Genomic DNA, 15,189 nt, shown 5'->3' on the forward strand with positions numbered 1-15,189 from the left:
TTAAAGAATTGTTTTTAAAGAATCGTTTTTATTGTATTAAGTAAGCCAACTAACTACGACTTATATATAAAGTTCCTGCATATGTAGGAATTAACTTCTCAGAGAAAAACAACACAGGGTGGGGCACAAGTAGGTTTATAGTTGTTTGTATGGGAAATAATACAATAATAAGTAATAGTACAAGAATAAGCTATTTCGCGTATACCATTGTAAACCTACTTGTGCTCACCTTGCACAGTAAACGTTCCATTCCTAACAGACCCATTCTTATAAGTAAATAGAAGCCAACTATTGGTAAAGCAAATACTTCTAAACCCAACAGGTTGTCTACATTCAAAAAAATTAGTAATATTAGTAATTTACCCTTAGATTTTCTCAAAAATAAAAATTTTACAGGATTTCATTTTAAATATAAAAAAGCAATCCTCAACGCATTTATGAGAGCATGCGCAAATACAACGAAAGCGGGAAATGGGGCTAAAACAGTTATCACTACCGCCCTCCGTGAACGCAAAGCATTGCCTAAGCCACTGAGGGGACATGCCGAAGGGACAGAGTGCGACAGGAGGGTTGCTGCACGCACACACTCCCAACTGACTCTCAAAAAGCTTTGCATTTTTTGTCCTTTTCATAAATGTAACAAAATAAGCTAGAAGCCTTAAATCTGTAGTTAACAACACAGGAAATTTCATTAAACTCTTATATTTAGAAGTTGAAATTTCATTAAAAGAATAAAGTTCATAAACCTTTTAGAACTGAAAAGACATGCTGGAATAAAATAAAACCAAGGAGAGTGTCCACAATTCATTATGCAGTAAAGGGGCTGTGGGCCCATATCCAGTTACAGTCATTTCAACTCCTCACTTTGTTTGAACTGTTCATGTTACGCCACCAAAGGAGAAAGCTTTGTGGACAAACAGCTGAGATGCTGTCAGCCTGGCCCCAGTCGCGTTCTTACGTGATTTAATGTTGGCATCTCTGTAGGTGCCATTCAGAATCGCAAGCTCCATCAGCTGCATCTTCTTCAGGCTGTCTTCTCCCTCTGCCTATATATGGAAACAGAGCAAGAGCACTTAAGGTGGTCCACATACATCAGAGCCACATCCACGCTCCAGCCTTAAAAGAGACATCGTGACTCTAGCCACCTGCTTCAATTAGGAAGATCTTCCTTCAATTAGGAAGACTGCTCTCTCACTGAGGGCACGTGGATACATGGGACACTCAGCTGACACTGGCTGCTTTTCTACTTGGAATTTTAAAATATAAGTTGCACTGATTTATTACAGTTCTCCTAAAAGGCTTTGCTTTTAAATGGAATAAAGGAAAATGTTAGATGAGATTAAATATAGTATGTTCTCTTTAGCATCTATTATTTTGTTAAAGATTTCAAAGCTCAAATGTATTCATTAAGACCAGAAATAGCCCTGATTGGTGTGCTCAGTGGTTACAGCATCAGCCCACACACCAAAGGGCTGAGTGCTCAATTCCCAGTCAAGGGCATGTACCTGGGTTGCAAGTTTGATCTCTAGCCCAGGTCGAAGCGTCTCACAATGATGCTTCTGTTTCTCTCTCTCCCCTCCCTCCCTTCCACTCTCTCTAAAAATCAATGGAAAAAATATCCTTGGGTGAGGATTAACAACAACAAAAAGACAAAACAAAACAAAAATAGGGATTTTAAACATGTAAGACTTGATTGTGGCATTCAGATAAGAGAATTGTCTGTTTAAGTCTCAAAAAGAAAAATTTAATAGTCATGAGAACTTCTAAAAATTTCTAAAAATTATATGTGTGTGTGTGTATGTATGTATGTATGTGTATATATGTTGTGTATATATACATGGCCAACATCCCTCTCTCCCCTGCTAAATTTAGCAAATGCTATCAACTCTTAAGCAAATCTACCTTTAGAGTTATCATTTGATGTCCAAACCATTAAACATGTGAAAGCCAGCAGGGGTACTATTAATATCAGGTATAACCCAGGACCATCAGATTATCAAAATGGTTAGCCATCCTATTTACCTTGGATTCACCCCATGCCTCCCTGTTACTGATGTCACCCTTGTTCTAGTCATTATTGGGGTCTTATCAAAACTACTACAAAATTATGTTAATGATGTCTGTTCACCATCAATCTATACACAATGGCCAGATTAATTGCCCCAAATGCAACTTTCATCTTAATGCTTAACAATTTTATGTCTCAAAACCTTTCAGGGTTTCTTACTATCTACAAGTATAAACCATTTAAGCTACCTATGATCTGGCCCCAAACTATGTTCTCAAGTTAAACTCACTAATCTTACCATTTTAAAAAACACATCTTGTTATAAATCAAACCAAATCACTACTCTACTCATCTGTATGCATGTGCCTCCATCTTGAATGTTCCTCTGCACTCTATCCACTACTGCCCAAACCCTACTGACCCCGGCAAACTGCCACACAAATGCTACCTTCTCAAAGCCGTCCCCCCATTACATGGCTCCTGCCCTGAATTATCGTGTGTTGTGCATCATCATCAACAAAGAAGCCCCCGGAGAATAGAGACTACTACTCACTCCCCATCGAACCACCTCCCCACTCACTCCCAAATGCCAGGTGATTTGCTGGAGCTTTCTATTTTAAATGATTGGTATGAGAAATCTTTAATTTTGTTCTCTAATCTCAAGTGTGGAAATATTACAGGATAAACTTTATCACAGCAAAATAAAGAAGCAGATGAAGTCCACCTACTAAGTCCACCCTGACAGTGGAGGTAAGAAGGGAACTCTGGTGTTCATAGTCTCTACGCATTATCTAATGCTCAGGGTCAATATTTAAAAGCATCCGATGGTGCACTGTTCTGACAGGAGTGGGACTGGTAGGACAGCCCCCTTTACTACAGCAATTGTAAATGATACAAACTCGCTGCCCCAAGCACTACGCAGAAAATGGGGTGCTGTACTTTTTAGTAAAGAGAACTGGTCTATAATTTGGAGTAAACAAAACACAAAGAGATTAAAGGAAAAGATGAGTATAAACATTCTAAGATGTTTAATGTGCCGCGGCCACCTTTGCCCTAAGACAGCCGTGGGCAAACTACGGCCCGCGGGCTGGATCCGGCCTGTTTGAAATGAACTAAAAAAAAAAAAAAAAAGACCGTGCCCTTTTATGTAATGATGTTTACTTTGAATTTATATTAGTTCACACAAACACTCCATCCATGCTTTTGTTCCGGCCCTCCGGTCCAGTTTAAGAACCCATTGTGGCCCTCGAGTCAAAAAGTTTGCCCACCCCTGCCCTAAGATGTTTAATGTGCCACGGCCACCTTTGCAAAAGCCCACTTAACAGAAAACGAAGAAGACGTTGCATGCGTGTGAAGTTACTGTTCCTTGATTCCTACGAACTTGTACAGATGGAAGGAAAAAAAGCACCATGATTTCTTTGAAAGTGCAGCAATTAATTGTTAAAGATAAAAAGAAGTGAGCACTATTACTGGAAGGGAAGAACTGGAAATCTATTATAATAAAACTCCTTTTACTTGCTCATTGTAAACTAGTAATACCAAAAATTAAAGCTAATCATGTAATTCAAATTGAAATCTCTCTACATAATAGAGTGATTACCAGTAAAAGTATATACATTATACTTTATATAAGTCAGAAGAAAAGCAATAGCCATACTAAGGTCACCTTCCACAGTGAGAAAGCAGTACCTGTTTGAAAATGTCAGCAAATTAAGAACTAAAGGTGGAATAAGTGATGATGGGACATCATGCCTCAGAACCGCGTATAGAAGAGGCGCCCGAACTCGTGTTTCCCTCGGCTTCTTTTGGATCCCCAAGTTCCCGCGCTCATTAGCGGGACGCAGTGTCCAACAAGGGAGAAAGGCGAAGACAAAATGATGGAAGACACGTGTGCCCACCAGGGGTGTGCAACGCATGTGCGCCTTTTGCAGGATCAGGAAACTAAGATGTAGTGACGTCAGCAGAGACCCTCTGAGCGGAGAATGGAAACCAGAGCAGCACAGCTCTCACCAGGCGGTGCCAAGGGATGTGCCCAATGACGTCACTAGAGGCCACTGAGACATATAGATTACGAACTACTACGGTGTGTTCACTGGATTGTATCACACGATGGCAGGCTACATGGCACCTCCTAGCAGACACAGAATTTAGTTGGCAAAGCTCGAACCTGACCCTGGTGGCTCACTCCAGAATGAGCTTCACTCTGGTGCCCCACCACTCCCACCACTGTGTACTCAGAGCATAATGCTGTGTCTCATTACAGACTCCCTTTCAGACTCAAGGGATTGTTTTAACCCTCTTGTCCTGGTTTTCTCAATGAAACTTACAGTAGACACCTCCCTGAACACTGTGGAAGGTGTATGCCACCTCCTTTTCAAATATAATCTCAGGCAAGAAAGCCTGCTGGTTTCTTAAGTTGCCTGCGCCACTGTGTTAACAAAGCACTGAGTGCTTTCCATTACGCTCAAGCTATCCAAGGAGAGCCAGGGAGCCAGGCTTGGTTTAGCCGCACTTGATTCATGTGCCTGGTGGGACAGGGCAGGCCAACACAAGAATATCACACTACTCAGAACAGTGTGCAATTTAAATCTTATGAATTGCTTATTTCTGGGAATTTCCATTTAATATTTCTAGATCACGATCGACCGAAACTGTGCATAAGTGGGGACAACTGTATTTGAAAAGGTAAAATCAAGACAGCACAGGGACAACATATGTAACTGATACCCTAACTGAGAGAAGTTCAGGGAGACAGAGTTAGCAGTCCCTACTGCTTAACATTAACCTGCCGCCTTCACCAGCACTGCTGTTACAAACTGCTTTTCTGATTGAGGATGACTTCTTTTGATATCAAGAAGAGTAACTGATTTATTCATACTCTACTTTATTCCAGAAGATGCACACACTATTAAACTGTGTTCTGAACAGGCTTTTCCAATGCGCATGGCTACACAAAGGTGCAGGTATTAACTTTATTGACCCTTCAATAACTTTATTTTTAAAAATTTAATCTAAGCAAAGTAATTGCTAACTGAATGAGAAAATGCCACTGAGTTCCTTGAATGAAGGCTAAAATTGGACCTTTCTCAGGCCTTTGTAAGAGCTGTGATTTCCCCACTTTGTCTTTTTTATGAAAACTGTCTGCTAAAATTGTATTAAAATATGCTAGTTCAATTCACTAAAGAGGCTATGCACATGGTATAATTGGTCACTTTGGGACTGGTGGACTCATCTGACAAGCTAGCCTAGTAAGCCCACAGAAAAGATTAGAGAGCACTAATATCGCTTGTGTTTGGACTCAGCTTTAAGCACTACTGTGTGTGTGTGTGTATATATAATATACATATATATGTAGTGTAGGTGTAATATGTGTATGAATACATACGTATGTATCATACATAGTTTTTAAACATTACCTGCACTTGTATAATTTTTCTTTTTATCATGGAAAACATCATACATATAAAAATTAGTATACTCTTAAATATGTTATATTTCCAGTGACAGACTTTTATACTGAAATACTCCCAATCTATAAAAATGGAATTCATGTAATAGAAGTCTGCCTTAGAAACTGCCGTGACACATCTCTTTCGTTTAGGAACACCACAGAATGGTCAGACATTTTTACTGGCGAGTGCCTCCAATCGCGAGCCACTCTAAAAGTCACCGATGGACTTGGTGTTTCAACTCCAGCAGTATTTCTTTGCTTCAGTAGACTCTAGTGCCTTAGTTCTAATTATTATGAGGGGCGGCACAATTCTTACCACTGGCATCAATATACAGTCACTGGTATCTTTCTTCTCAGATGAGTTTTCATGATAAAAAATGAAATTAGGAAGCAATGAATGAGAGAACAACATACACAACGGCTAGCTACTATACTGGTGGTTAAATCTGACTGATCTTCCACAGGGAAGCAGCTTTTTAATGAAGGTGGTTGGTGCTTTAAATATTTGGTATGAATATTTAAGAAACAATTAACTAATGGTGCGAACAAAGATTATCGCTCTGGTTCCAGTGTTATCTGGATCTCTCCTGTTATATATTGGTTTTGTAGTATTAGTTTTAGAGCGCTTTCAAAAATCTTTGTTTACTGAACTCTAATTTCCCATGAAAACACTTTCAGGACCAAAGTTCTGATTGCATATTAGAAGGAGCACATCTCTCCATTTGGTGGAGAACAAATCATATAAAACTACACTATTAGGTTCCTGGTAACACAATTAACTACTGGTCAATAAATTTAAATAGGTGCTTTAAATAACACAGTACTGTGTTGGATTAAAAAAAGAATAGAACCCTAACCGGTTTGGCTCAGTGGATAGAGCATCAGCCTGCGGACTCAAGGGTCCCAGATTTGATTCCGATCAAGGGCATGTACCTTGGTTGTGGGCACATCCCCAATAGGGAGTGTGCATGAGGCAGCTGATTGATGTTTCCCTCTCATCGATGTTTCTAACTCTCTATCCCTCTCCCTTCCTCTCTGTAAAAAATCAATATATTAAAAAAAAAAAAATAGAACTCTTCCTTTAAGACAGTGGTTCTCAACCTTCCTAATGCCGCGACCCTTTAATACAGTTCCTCATGTTGTGGTGACCCCCAACCATAAAATTATTTTCGTTGTTACTTCATAACTGTAATGTTGCTACTGTTATGAATCGTAACGTAAGTATCTGATATGCAGGATGTATTTTCATTGTTACAAATTGAACATAATTAAAGCATTGTGATTAATCACAAAAACAATATGTAATTATATACGTGTTTTCCGATGGTCTTAGGCGACCCCTGTGAAAGGGTCGTTCGACCCCCCAAAGGGTCGCGACCCACAGGCTGAGAACCACTGTTTTAAGAGGTTATGAATAACAAAATGAAGACTACTTCTATTGCATATTAATATGCACCCATTTAAGAAACTTGATAAAAAAATGTGTAACGTTTTTAGGCAATACGTTTTTATTTGTTGATCTTTCACTGGAAGTCTTAAGTGGCTTTAAAACCACTGGACTACTAAGACTAATCTTTTTTACAGTTTTGCTGAAGCTTAGCTTCTAATGTGAAATCTACTATCAGCTTCCTCCACGTCCATTCCAGAAGTCACTATAACACACCAAGTAAACGAGGAGTGTGCTGAAGCCGCAAATTATCTCAGATGAGGGGAGTGTGGTAGGTAAGGGGGTTGCACGAAACAGCTGGAAAGGGAGGCACACATGAGCTGAAGATGGGCTAGGACGTCCTGCTAACCAGTCTGCATTGTGGCCAGGCGTGAAAGAACACACGTGAAAGCCTGACCCCGCAGTGGGAGGGCACTCCTACCATTACAGAGAAAGCGCTGGCTATCGCTAGACCAGAGCACTCCCTGGCTCTAGTCCAGCAGTGAAGACTAAAAAGCCAGAGTGATATGCTACTAATAGGCAGAACCAGAGAGAACGTGCGACAGGCTAGACAGTAAGGAGTGGGCGGGGGAAACCAGAAGGTAAAATGAACACTGTGTGACTCCCAGGCAACTAATGCCGTTCCCCTGAAGAAAACAATGGAGGAATCACTGGATAAGGGCAAAGGTAGTTTTGAAAATGTTATGTCTAAGATGGATATAAGTCATCCAAGGGGAGGTACTGAATGGATTGGTGACCTGGAGCTCAAGGTTAGAAGTGCACTGAAGAATGATCACAATGGCATTGGTCTCTAGAGATACAGTTATGGATGAGTGTGCCCAAGAAGAACAAATTGGAGAGACGATCACTCTAGAAAAGTACTACCTTCAGTGAGAGAGCATAACATTTCTGAAGAGCGAGCATCAAGTGATCAAATAAGTAATTAGCAAACTCATTAATTTTGTCCAAAACTCATTGATATTATTAAGTCTAGGTCTTTCTATGCACTGAAGTCCTGGTTTCTAGGCTACTCAATAACAGCTTCTCAATAGAAATTTGTGAACTGAGTTGCTTGGCAGTCATTAAATGAGTCTTTTATAAAAAATCTCCATGAGTGTGTTATAATTCCATAGAATCCAAATTCAGTAATCAAAGTACTTTATTTAAAAAGAGTATACTGCCTTCATTCACAGGTGAATTCATAAAATAAATTAATATCACAAAGTAAGCTAATTCATAAATCTGTTGGCTTGCTCAGAGATCTAGTATTCTATAAAGCAGGTTAACAAAATAAAAACTGATGCTATGTTAGTTTAAAGGCAGAACTTTAAAAACATTTCAATTTACATTTTATAATTGAAATATATATTAAAGATTAAATGTTTCCCCCACAAAAGCATTAGGGGTTGAGAGAATTAAACACACACACACACACACACACACACACACACAAAAAAACCCCCCCCACACACGTACACTTATATAATTCTGCAATACTGGATTCAGAGTAATTCTCACAAAGGAGGAGTCTATTATTAATAAGTGTCGCTTTTGAAGTTGAATTTTCAGTATTTAGTTACCCAAAACACAGAAGAAAATCAAGTCATAAAATAAGCTACCAAGTAAGTTTATCTGAAACAATCTTAATATAATATTGAATGCTCATCTGAATTGTTAATATACTATTAAAATTTCACAATGGTAGTGTATGAATAATTTTACTAATAAATATCACAACACTTGAAATATTGTCAAGAAAAATTAAATATAAGGGTTAAGATTACAAGCAAATTAAATAAAATAAGGGGCATATGGTTTATTTAATTTTTACCAATTCCATTTCAATGTTCATTAATACAAAGTGAATGGATGACAAATGCTTTGCCTGTATGTAAGGAACATGATGCTACTTACCAACCATGAGAAGGGCATGCAAACAAATTAAAGGGATGTATGAAAATAACTGAACTAAAGAAAATACAATGAGAAATCACTCATTTTTTCCTGTTAAATCATTTTAATTCTTTGATGAATTTATATTTAAAATTAATTTTAGAGTATCTGTGTGTAGTATCATACATTTAATAATAATATATTAAAAACAAAAATGCATTATTCTGGCCAGTGAGGAGCATATTTACTTAAGCAGTGGTTCTCAACCTCGGCTGCACATTAGAATCACCTGGGAATCGTTTTAAAATCCTGATTTCTGGGCCTCATCCTCCGGAAATTCTGTTTCTTTGTTGTGGGGTGGGGCCACAACATTAGTAACAAACAGAATTTCCGGAGGATGAGGCCCAGAAATCAGGATTTTAAAACGATTCCCAGGTGATTCTAATGTGCAGCCGAGGTTGAGAACCACTGACTTAAGGGATAGAAACATTCATTATGATAAATTCAACATACAAATCCTGAGGGAGGCATGGAATACAAGATTAAAATAGAAGGACTGCCTATGTGAACTGCAAACCTACTGCTACGGAAACCAATATAGAGCCCTATCATTCTATGCCCGGAACTCCCCTCACCCCCACCCCTGTTTTTTATAGTTGCAGGCTATCTAAAATGTCAACCTCAACAAAATTTTGTTTGGAGAAGCTACTCCTCAATGAATCCTTAATAAGAATCAAAAGGAGGATGTTTCTTACACCGAGTCCATATTTGTGAGAGTTTAATCAATGACCCTAGACAAGGCGCATTTTATTACCATCACCGAGGAGCTTCATCAAACTGAAGCTCCAAGTTTGGGGAAAAGCTGACTCACGGCCAGACAGCAGTACGGCTGGACAGGAAGTGCAGAGCTCATACCGCTCTCAGGGATGTACGAGGTTTTGCTATGGCAGTGATTAAGTCTTAAAAACTACGCCTGTCAAACTTCTTCACATATCCACATGAACTGATGTCTAAGGTACAGTACTTTTAATTATTTGTGAAAATTCTAGTTGAAACAATGCTCCTGTGGCTGCCCTAAAGCAGAATAAACAACAAGCCACAAAATGGACTGGAGTATAAAAAGTTATTGATTTAGAATCAGGTTAAGTTTTAGCATTGTCCTTCTTTGCAAGAAAAAATTAATCAGCACATGCCAATTTCTGTACATGTCTTTTTCTCTCATCATGTTTCCTAGGGCCGTAAACATCTCTCATTCCTAGCAGAGTACCTAACACATCGTATACAACACATATGCCGTTTTGATTCCAGGAGTTCTAGATCTCTGAGAAGGACTTCTATGATGGTCTTTGTATTCCAAATTTAAATATTTCAGAAAATCTTATCTGTCATTGTGTTGTTTTATTAATTTACTACAGGATTTTAATCAGATTATTCTGATGTGTAATTATACTTTAAGGAGTAAAGATTAACGTATAAATGCTATATTTACTGTACTTCTAAGAATATTGTATACCTTCTCCCCTGAATACAATCATTCTGCATACCTGCATCTCCTTATGGCCTAAAAATGTAGATGCATCTTTCAAAAATGAAAAGTGCATCTACATTTTTAGGCCACAAAAATTAGCAACAACCAAATTATTACTTTCCTTATGAAACTGTAACCTAGTGGCTTGAAAATGTTAATGGACTTCGCCAAAGACCTTATTTTATTTAATACTAGAGGCCCGGTGCACAAAAATTTGTGCACTCGAGGGGGGAAGAGGGGGTCCCTCAGCCTGGCCTGTGCCCTCTCGCAGTCTGGGACCCCTCGGGAGATAACGCCCTGCTGGCTTAGGCCTGCTCCCAGGTGGCAGAGGGCAGGCCCAATCCCTAGGTGCAGCCCCTGGTCGGGTTCAGAGCAGGGCCGATTGGGGAGTTGGGGCGCCGCCCCCTGTCATGCACAGAGCAGGGCGGATTGGGAGGTTGCGATGCCACCCTCAGGGTAGGGCCGATTGGGGGGTTAGGGCACCGCCCCCTGTCACACTCAAGGCAGGGTTGATGGGGAGGTTGCGGTGCCACCCCGTCACGCACAGAGCAGGGCCAATCAGGGGGTTGGGGTGCCGCCCTCTATCACCCACAGAGCAGGGCCGATCAGGGGGTTGGGGTGCCGCCACTGTCACACTCAGGGCAGGGCCGATGGGGAGGTTATGGCTCTACCCCGTCACACACAGAGGAGGGCCTGTGTGTGTGGGGGGGGGGGGTTGGGGCACCGCCACTGTCACACTCAGGGCAGGGCCGATGGGGAGGTTATGGCTCTACCCTGTCACACACAGAGCAGGCCCCGTGGGGGGGGGGGGGGGGCACGCTGCACCCTGTCACACACAGAGCCACAGGGTGATCAGGGGGTTGGGGAGCTCCCCTGTATCAGGCACAGAGCAGGGCTGATCAGGAGGTTGGGGCGCCTTCCCCTGTCACGAACAGAGCAGGGCAGATAGGGAGGTTGTGGCCCCGCCCCCTGTCACACACAGAGCCGCAGGGCGATCAGGGGGTTTGGGCGCTGCCCTGTCACACTGATCCCGGTGCCGGGAGGCCTCGCGGCTCCGCTGATCCTGGTGCTGGGAGGCATATTACCCTTTTACTATATAGGATAGAGGCCTGGTGCATGGGTGGGGCCGGCTGGTTTGCCCTGAAGGGTGTCCTGGATCAGGGTGGGGGTCCCCACTGGGCTGCCTGGCCAGCCTGGGTGAGGGGATGATGGCTGTCTGCAGCTGGTCACACACCCTTCAGGGTGGGGGTCCCCACTGGGGTGCCTGGTCAGTCTGGGTGAGGGGCTGAGGGCTGTTTTCAGGCTGGCGGGTGACTGAAGCTCCCAACTGCTCCTTTTTTTCTTTTCTTTTTTTTTTTTTTATTCTGGGCCAACTTTAGGTCTGGCTCCAGCTCCGAGGCCTCTGCTGCTGAAAGCCGGTATCTGGTTTGTTTGGGTTCTATAATCGAAACAATGTATAACTCCAGCTCTGAGATCCCGGCCGGCTGAAAGCAGGTTTCTGGGGTTTTGTTTAGCTTCTATATTTGTTACAATGTTTCAAACTGGAAGCTCAGAGGCCGGCAAGGCAGGCGGGGAACGTTGGAGTCCTCCGTCACTGAAGCAAGCAAGCCTCATGTTCGCTTCCAGCTGCCTGGCTGCCGGCCGCCATCTTGGTTGGCAGTTAATTTGCATATCCTGCTGATTAGCCAATGGGAAGGGTAGCGGTCGTACGCTAATTACCATGTTTCTCTTTTATTAGATAGGATGAGAGAATATTTTATAGGCTCAAAGTTTTAAGTGCTTAAATTTCTGTCTTTTTCTGGAGGGCAGCTATAAACCACTAATCAAGGAATGTGAGGATCACTACTGTCTTGAGGCCTGTGAGGTTATGCAAGCGAAAGTGCTGGGCATCCCCTCGGGCACCAAGGAGCCTTTACTCACTGGAAAGTCATCACTGACCCGGGGCTTCCCAGCTTTCTCTCAAAGAACTTGCACGCAACCTGTATAATCCAGTTCATGCGCTTCAGTGCCCTATTTGTTTTCAAAAAAAACTATAAATGTTCATCTTACTTTGTGATACAAATGTGACAAGTGTAAAGACATAGATTGCAAGCACTGAGTAAAAGTAAAGTTAATATCACATGAATGTTTATTAAAACAAAATAATCACTTTACTAGCATCCTTTGAAGACTATATAATTTAGGAAGGAAATATTACATGTAGAGTTGTATCTTCTTCCCTCAGGGATTTGGAACAACATACCTTTTCTTAGATGTGTTTACGGTACTACATTTAGTGAGGAGACAAGCCTTCATAAGCAAACTGTCTGCATGGAGGCATGGACTGGCCTGCTATACTGCCCTTCTTCTAGGAGAGAAAGCGGGACTGGTTCCTTTCGAACCTGTAATTTATGAGTTTATTCAAACCTGCCAAAATGCTTTAAGTAAACGCCTCTCACATTTGAAAATTCTCATGGCAACTCATTTAGTTTGGCAGACTGGCAAACCCAAATGCAATCCTTTTATCCTGCAGCTAAACCATTACAATGGTAATTCTGCTCTGACACTCTGAAGAGACTGCTAATTACTGTACTCTGGGTCCCTAGACAGATTCCCCATTCAGATTAAAATGGCTGTGCATGCAGCAAACAGTACCAACACCTCTCTTTCCATGACAGAGATGGTCTCTCACAATACAGCTCTATCAAGGAGAAGCATCATAGCTAGAGGTCTTTTGTATCTTTTAATACCTTGCCTTCTTTCCCAAGAAAATGAAAAGGAAGCCAATAATACCACAAACTTTAATTATTGACACTTGGTCAAGAACTAAATGCAGAGCTACCAGTTCATTAACAATCCTGTGAGTCATTCTCTCTCTTCCTGTCTTACTCTTTATCTATTTTCAGGTTATAATCAAAACATATTTAACTGAGTCAAATGCATATAGCATTTAGACAGAAAAGAATGTTTGAGAAATATAAAAAGCAAACCTAAAAAAGTATTTTGTAATTCTCCTCTTCTCTCTACTACTCTATCAAATTCTGATGACATCTGCAGTTTTTAAATAAGTGGATTAAAATTACTTTTGTTTTAATACATGTCTTCAATTTTCATAGTATTTTTTGAAATAACTGGCAACAACTTTAAATTTCAAAATCTCCAGGTGGAAATTTGTCAGAATCTACTAGATCATCATTTAGTTTAATATTACTGAACTCTATGTATATAAATGCTTTCATAAAGAGATCAGCTATATATTTAAAACTGACTCATGTTCAAGTCCTCAAACATCTATAAATAAATATAAAGAGAAAAGAAACAATTATACCCACCAGAAAGTAAAAAAGCCTGAAATGAACACTTAGGAATTCTCTTGGGACTGGTGGCATCTTGTGTGTCCAGGCCCATTTTGAATTATGAGACCACATAAACTTCCGGGCCTGAAACCACTTAATTTCTCTAGGACAGGTCAGTGCTACTCATTTAGTCTTTAGAGATGAGTATTCTATCTCCTCAACAGAAACCTTGACCTCGTTCCTACTGAAAGGGAGGAACAATTACAGCAAGGAAGGGGAGACTCAGGCCAGTATCCTCACCTCTCCTTTCTCAGTCAACAGAGTCCAGGACAATATTCCCCTACTTCCACTTCTAGTGTTTATAGGTTCTCTGGAGATTAGAAAACATCACAGAATACATATCCATAAGGTCTGAGCTAATGACTACAAATAGCAGTATGATTTTCAAACTCATAGAGATGAGAATTGAAAGAGGGATGTTACCTAATAGCTGAGATGGTGGTACATACCCATAGTAAGTGAAGAAGGAATCTGTATGTGTGTGGGGGAGGGAGGTGCAACTTACAATGTTATGTTTTAGTAACATGAATAGTTCCATAATTTTTGCTTATTATGCCACTGTAAACAAAAGCCTATACTGAAATTGGGATTACCAATGAGGGTTTTGTGGGAAGGGAACAGAACTGCTTTCTTTTGGTGTGGTGCATCTGTGCCCAGGAGCTGAGGTGGTCATTGATATGGTCAATGATGTACTTGAGGCAACCAGTCCATATACAAGAGGAGAAAAGATGAAACATGTGTCCTGTACTTCCACATAAATAATTATGACCTTCCCAAGGACTTCTAAGGCAAGTAAGCAATAATAACTCAATTTTACAAATGAGGAAAGTGACAGTCCCTGACCACAATTTATATAATCCTACTGTATTTATCATCTCTTTTAATAACCTGAAGTGCACAACTTGCCAACCCTAAAATGCATATAATACACTAAATTTGTCTCCATGAATCTGTATATTGATCATCCAGCTCAAGTCTCACCAAAGTTGCCATTATATAAAAAACAAGTGAAATCTCTTAATGATGCCAAATCCTGGCCATGTAGGTTGTGTAAGCTATTTATACACAGATATACACTTGGGAATGAGTGTGCGTATACCAAATTAGTTTGCCATTTCGGTGAGATCAAGGAGAACACACTAGTGTGTGCATTTTTACAATGAATGAATGGAGATCTTTAGACTCTTTCAGTAATTAACAAAGCTAGGAGGGGGAAAAAGGTTAAAAAAAAAAAAAGAGAGAAGACCTGAACAACATTTTCAACCACCTTCACCTAACTGACACCTACACAGCACATAGCCAACTACTATAGAATGCACATGCTTTTAAATGTACATGAGACATTCAACAAAACAGACCATATGCTAGACTATAAATAAGTCCTAAATAGATTAAAAAGGCTGAAATATTATAGATCATAATTTCTGAGAACAAAATTAAATTAGAAATCAGTCATAGTAAGATAACAGATAAGTCCCAAATATTTGGAAATAACCCATGGGTCAAAGAAAAAAATCATGGCAATTAGAAAATATTTTGAACTAAATG

General features: G+C 40.4%; 1 protein-coding gene across 14 annotated transcripts in view; it reads right to left on the reverse strand.

Annotated features, from left to right (window-relative positions):
* The window catches only part of QKI (QKI, KH domain containing RNA binding), a 136,898-nt gene that overhangs the window by 10,343 nt on the left and 111,366 nt on the right, over positions 1 to 15,189 (reverse strand). For all 14 annotated transcript variants that reach the window (XR_004968680.1, XR_004968679.1, XM_036316015.1 and 11 more), the window contains one exon: positions 959 to 1,046. Coding sequence is in view for 12 of the 14 variants with exons in the window: in XM_036316015.1 (XP_036171908.1) it covers positions 959 to 1,046 (88 nt within the window). In the remaining 2 variants the exon portion in view is untranslated. The remainder of the gene's footprint in view (positions 1 to 958; positions 1,047 to 15,189) is intronic.

The sequence above is a fragment of the Myotis myotis genome, unplaced genomic scaffold, assembly GCF_014108235.1.
Source record: "Myotis myotis isolate mMyoMyo1 unplaced genomic scaffold, mMyoMyo1.p scaffold_m19_p_7, whole genome shotgun sequence".
Taxonomy (NCBI): domain Eukaryota; kingdom Metazoa; phylum Chordata; class Mammalia; order Chiroptera; family Vespertilionidae; genus Myotis; species Myotis myotis.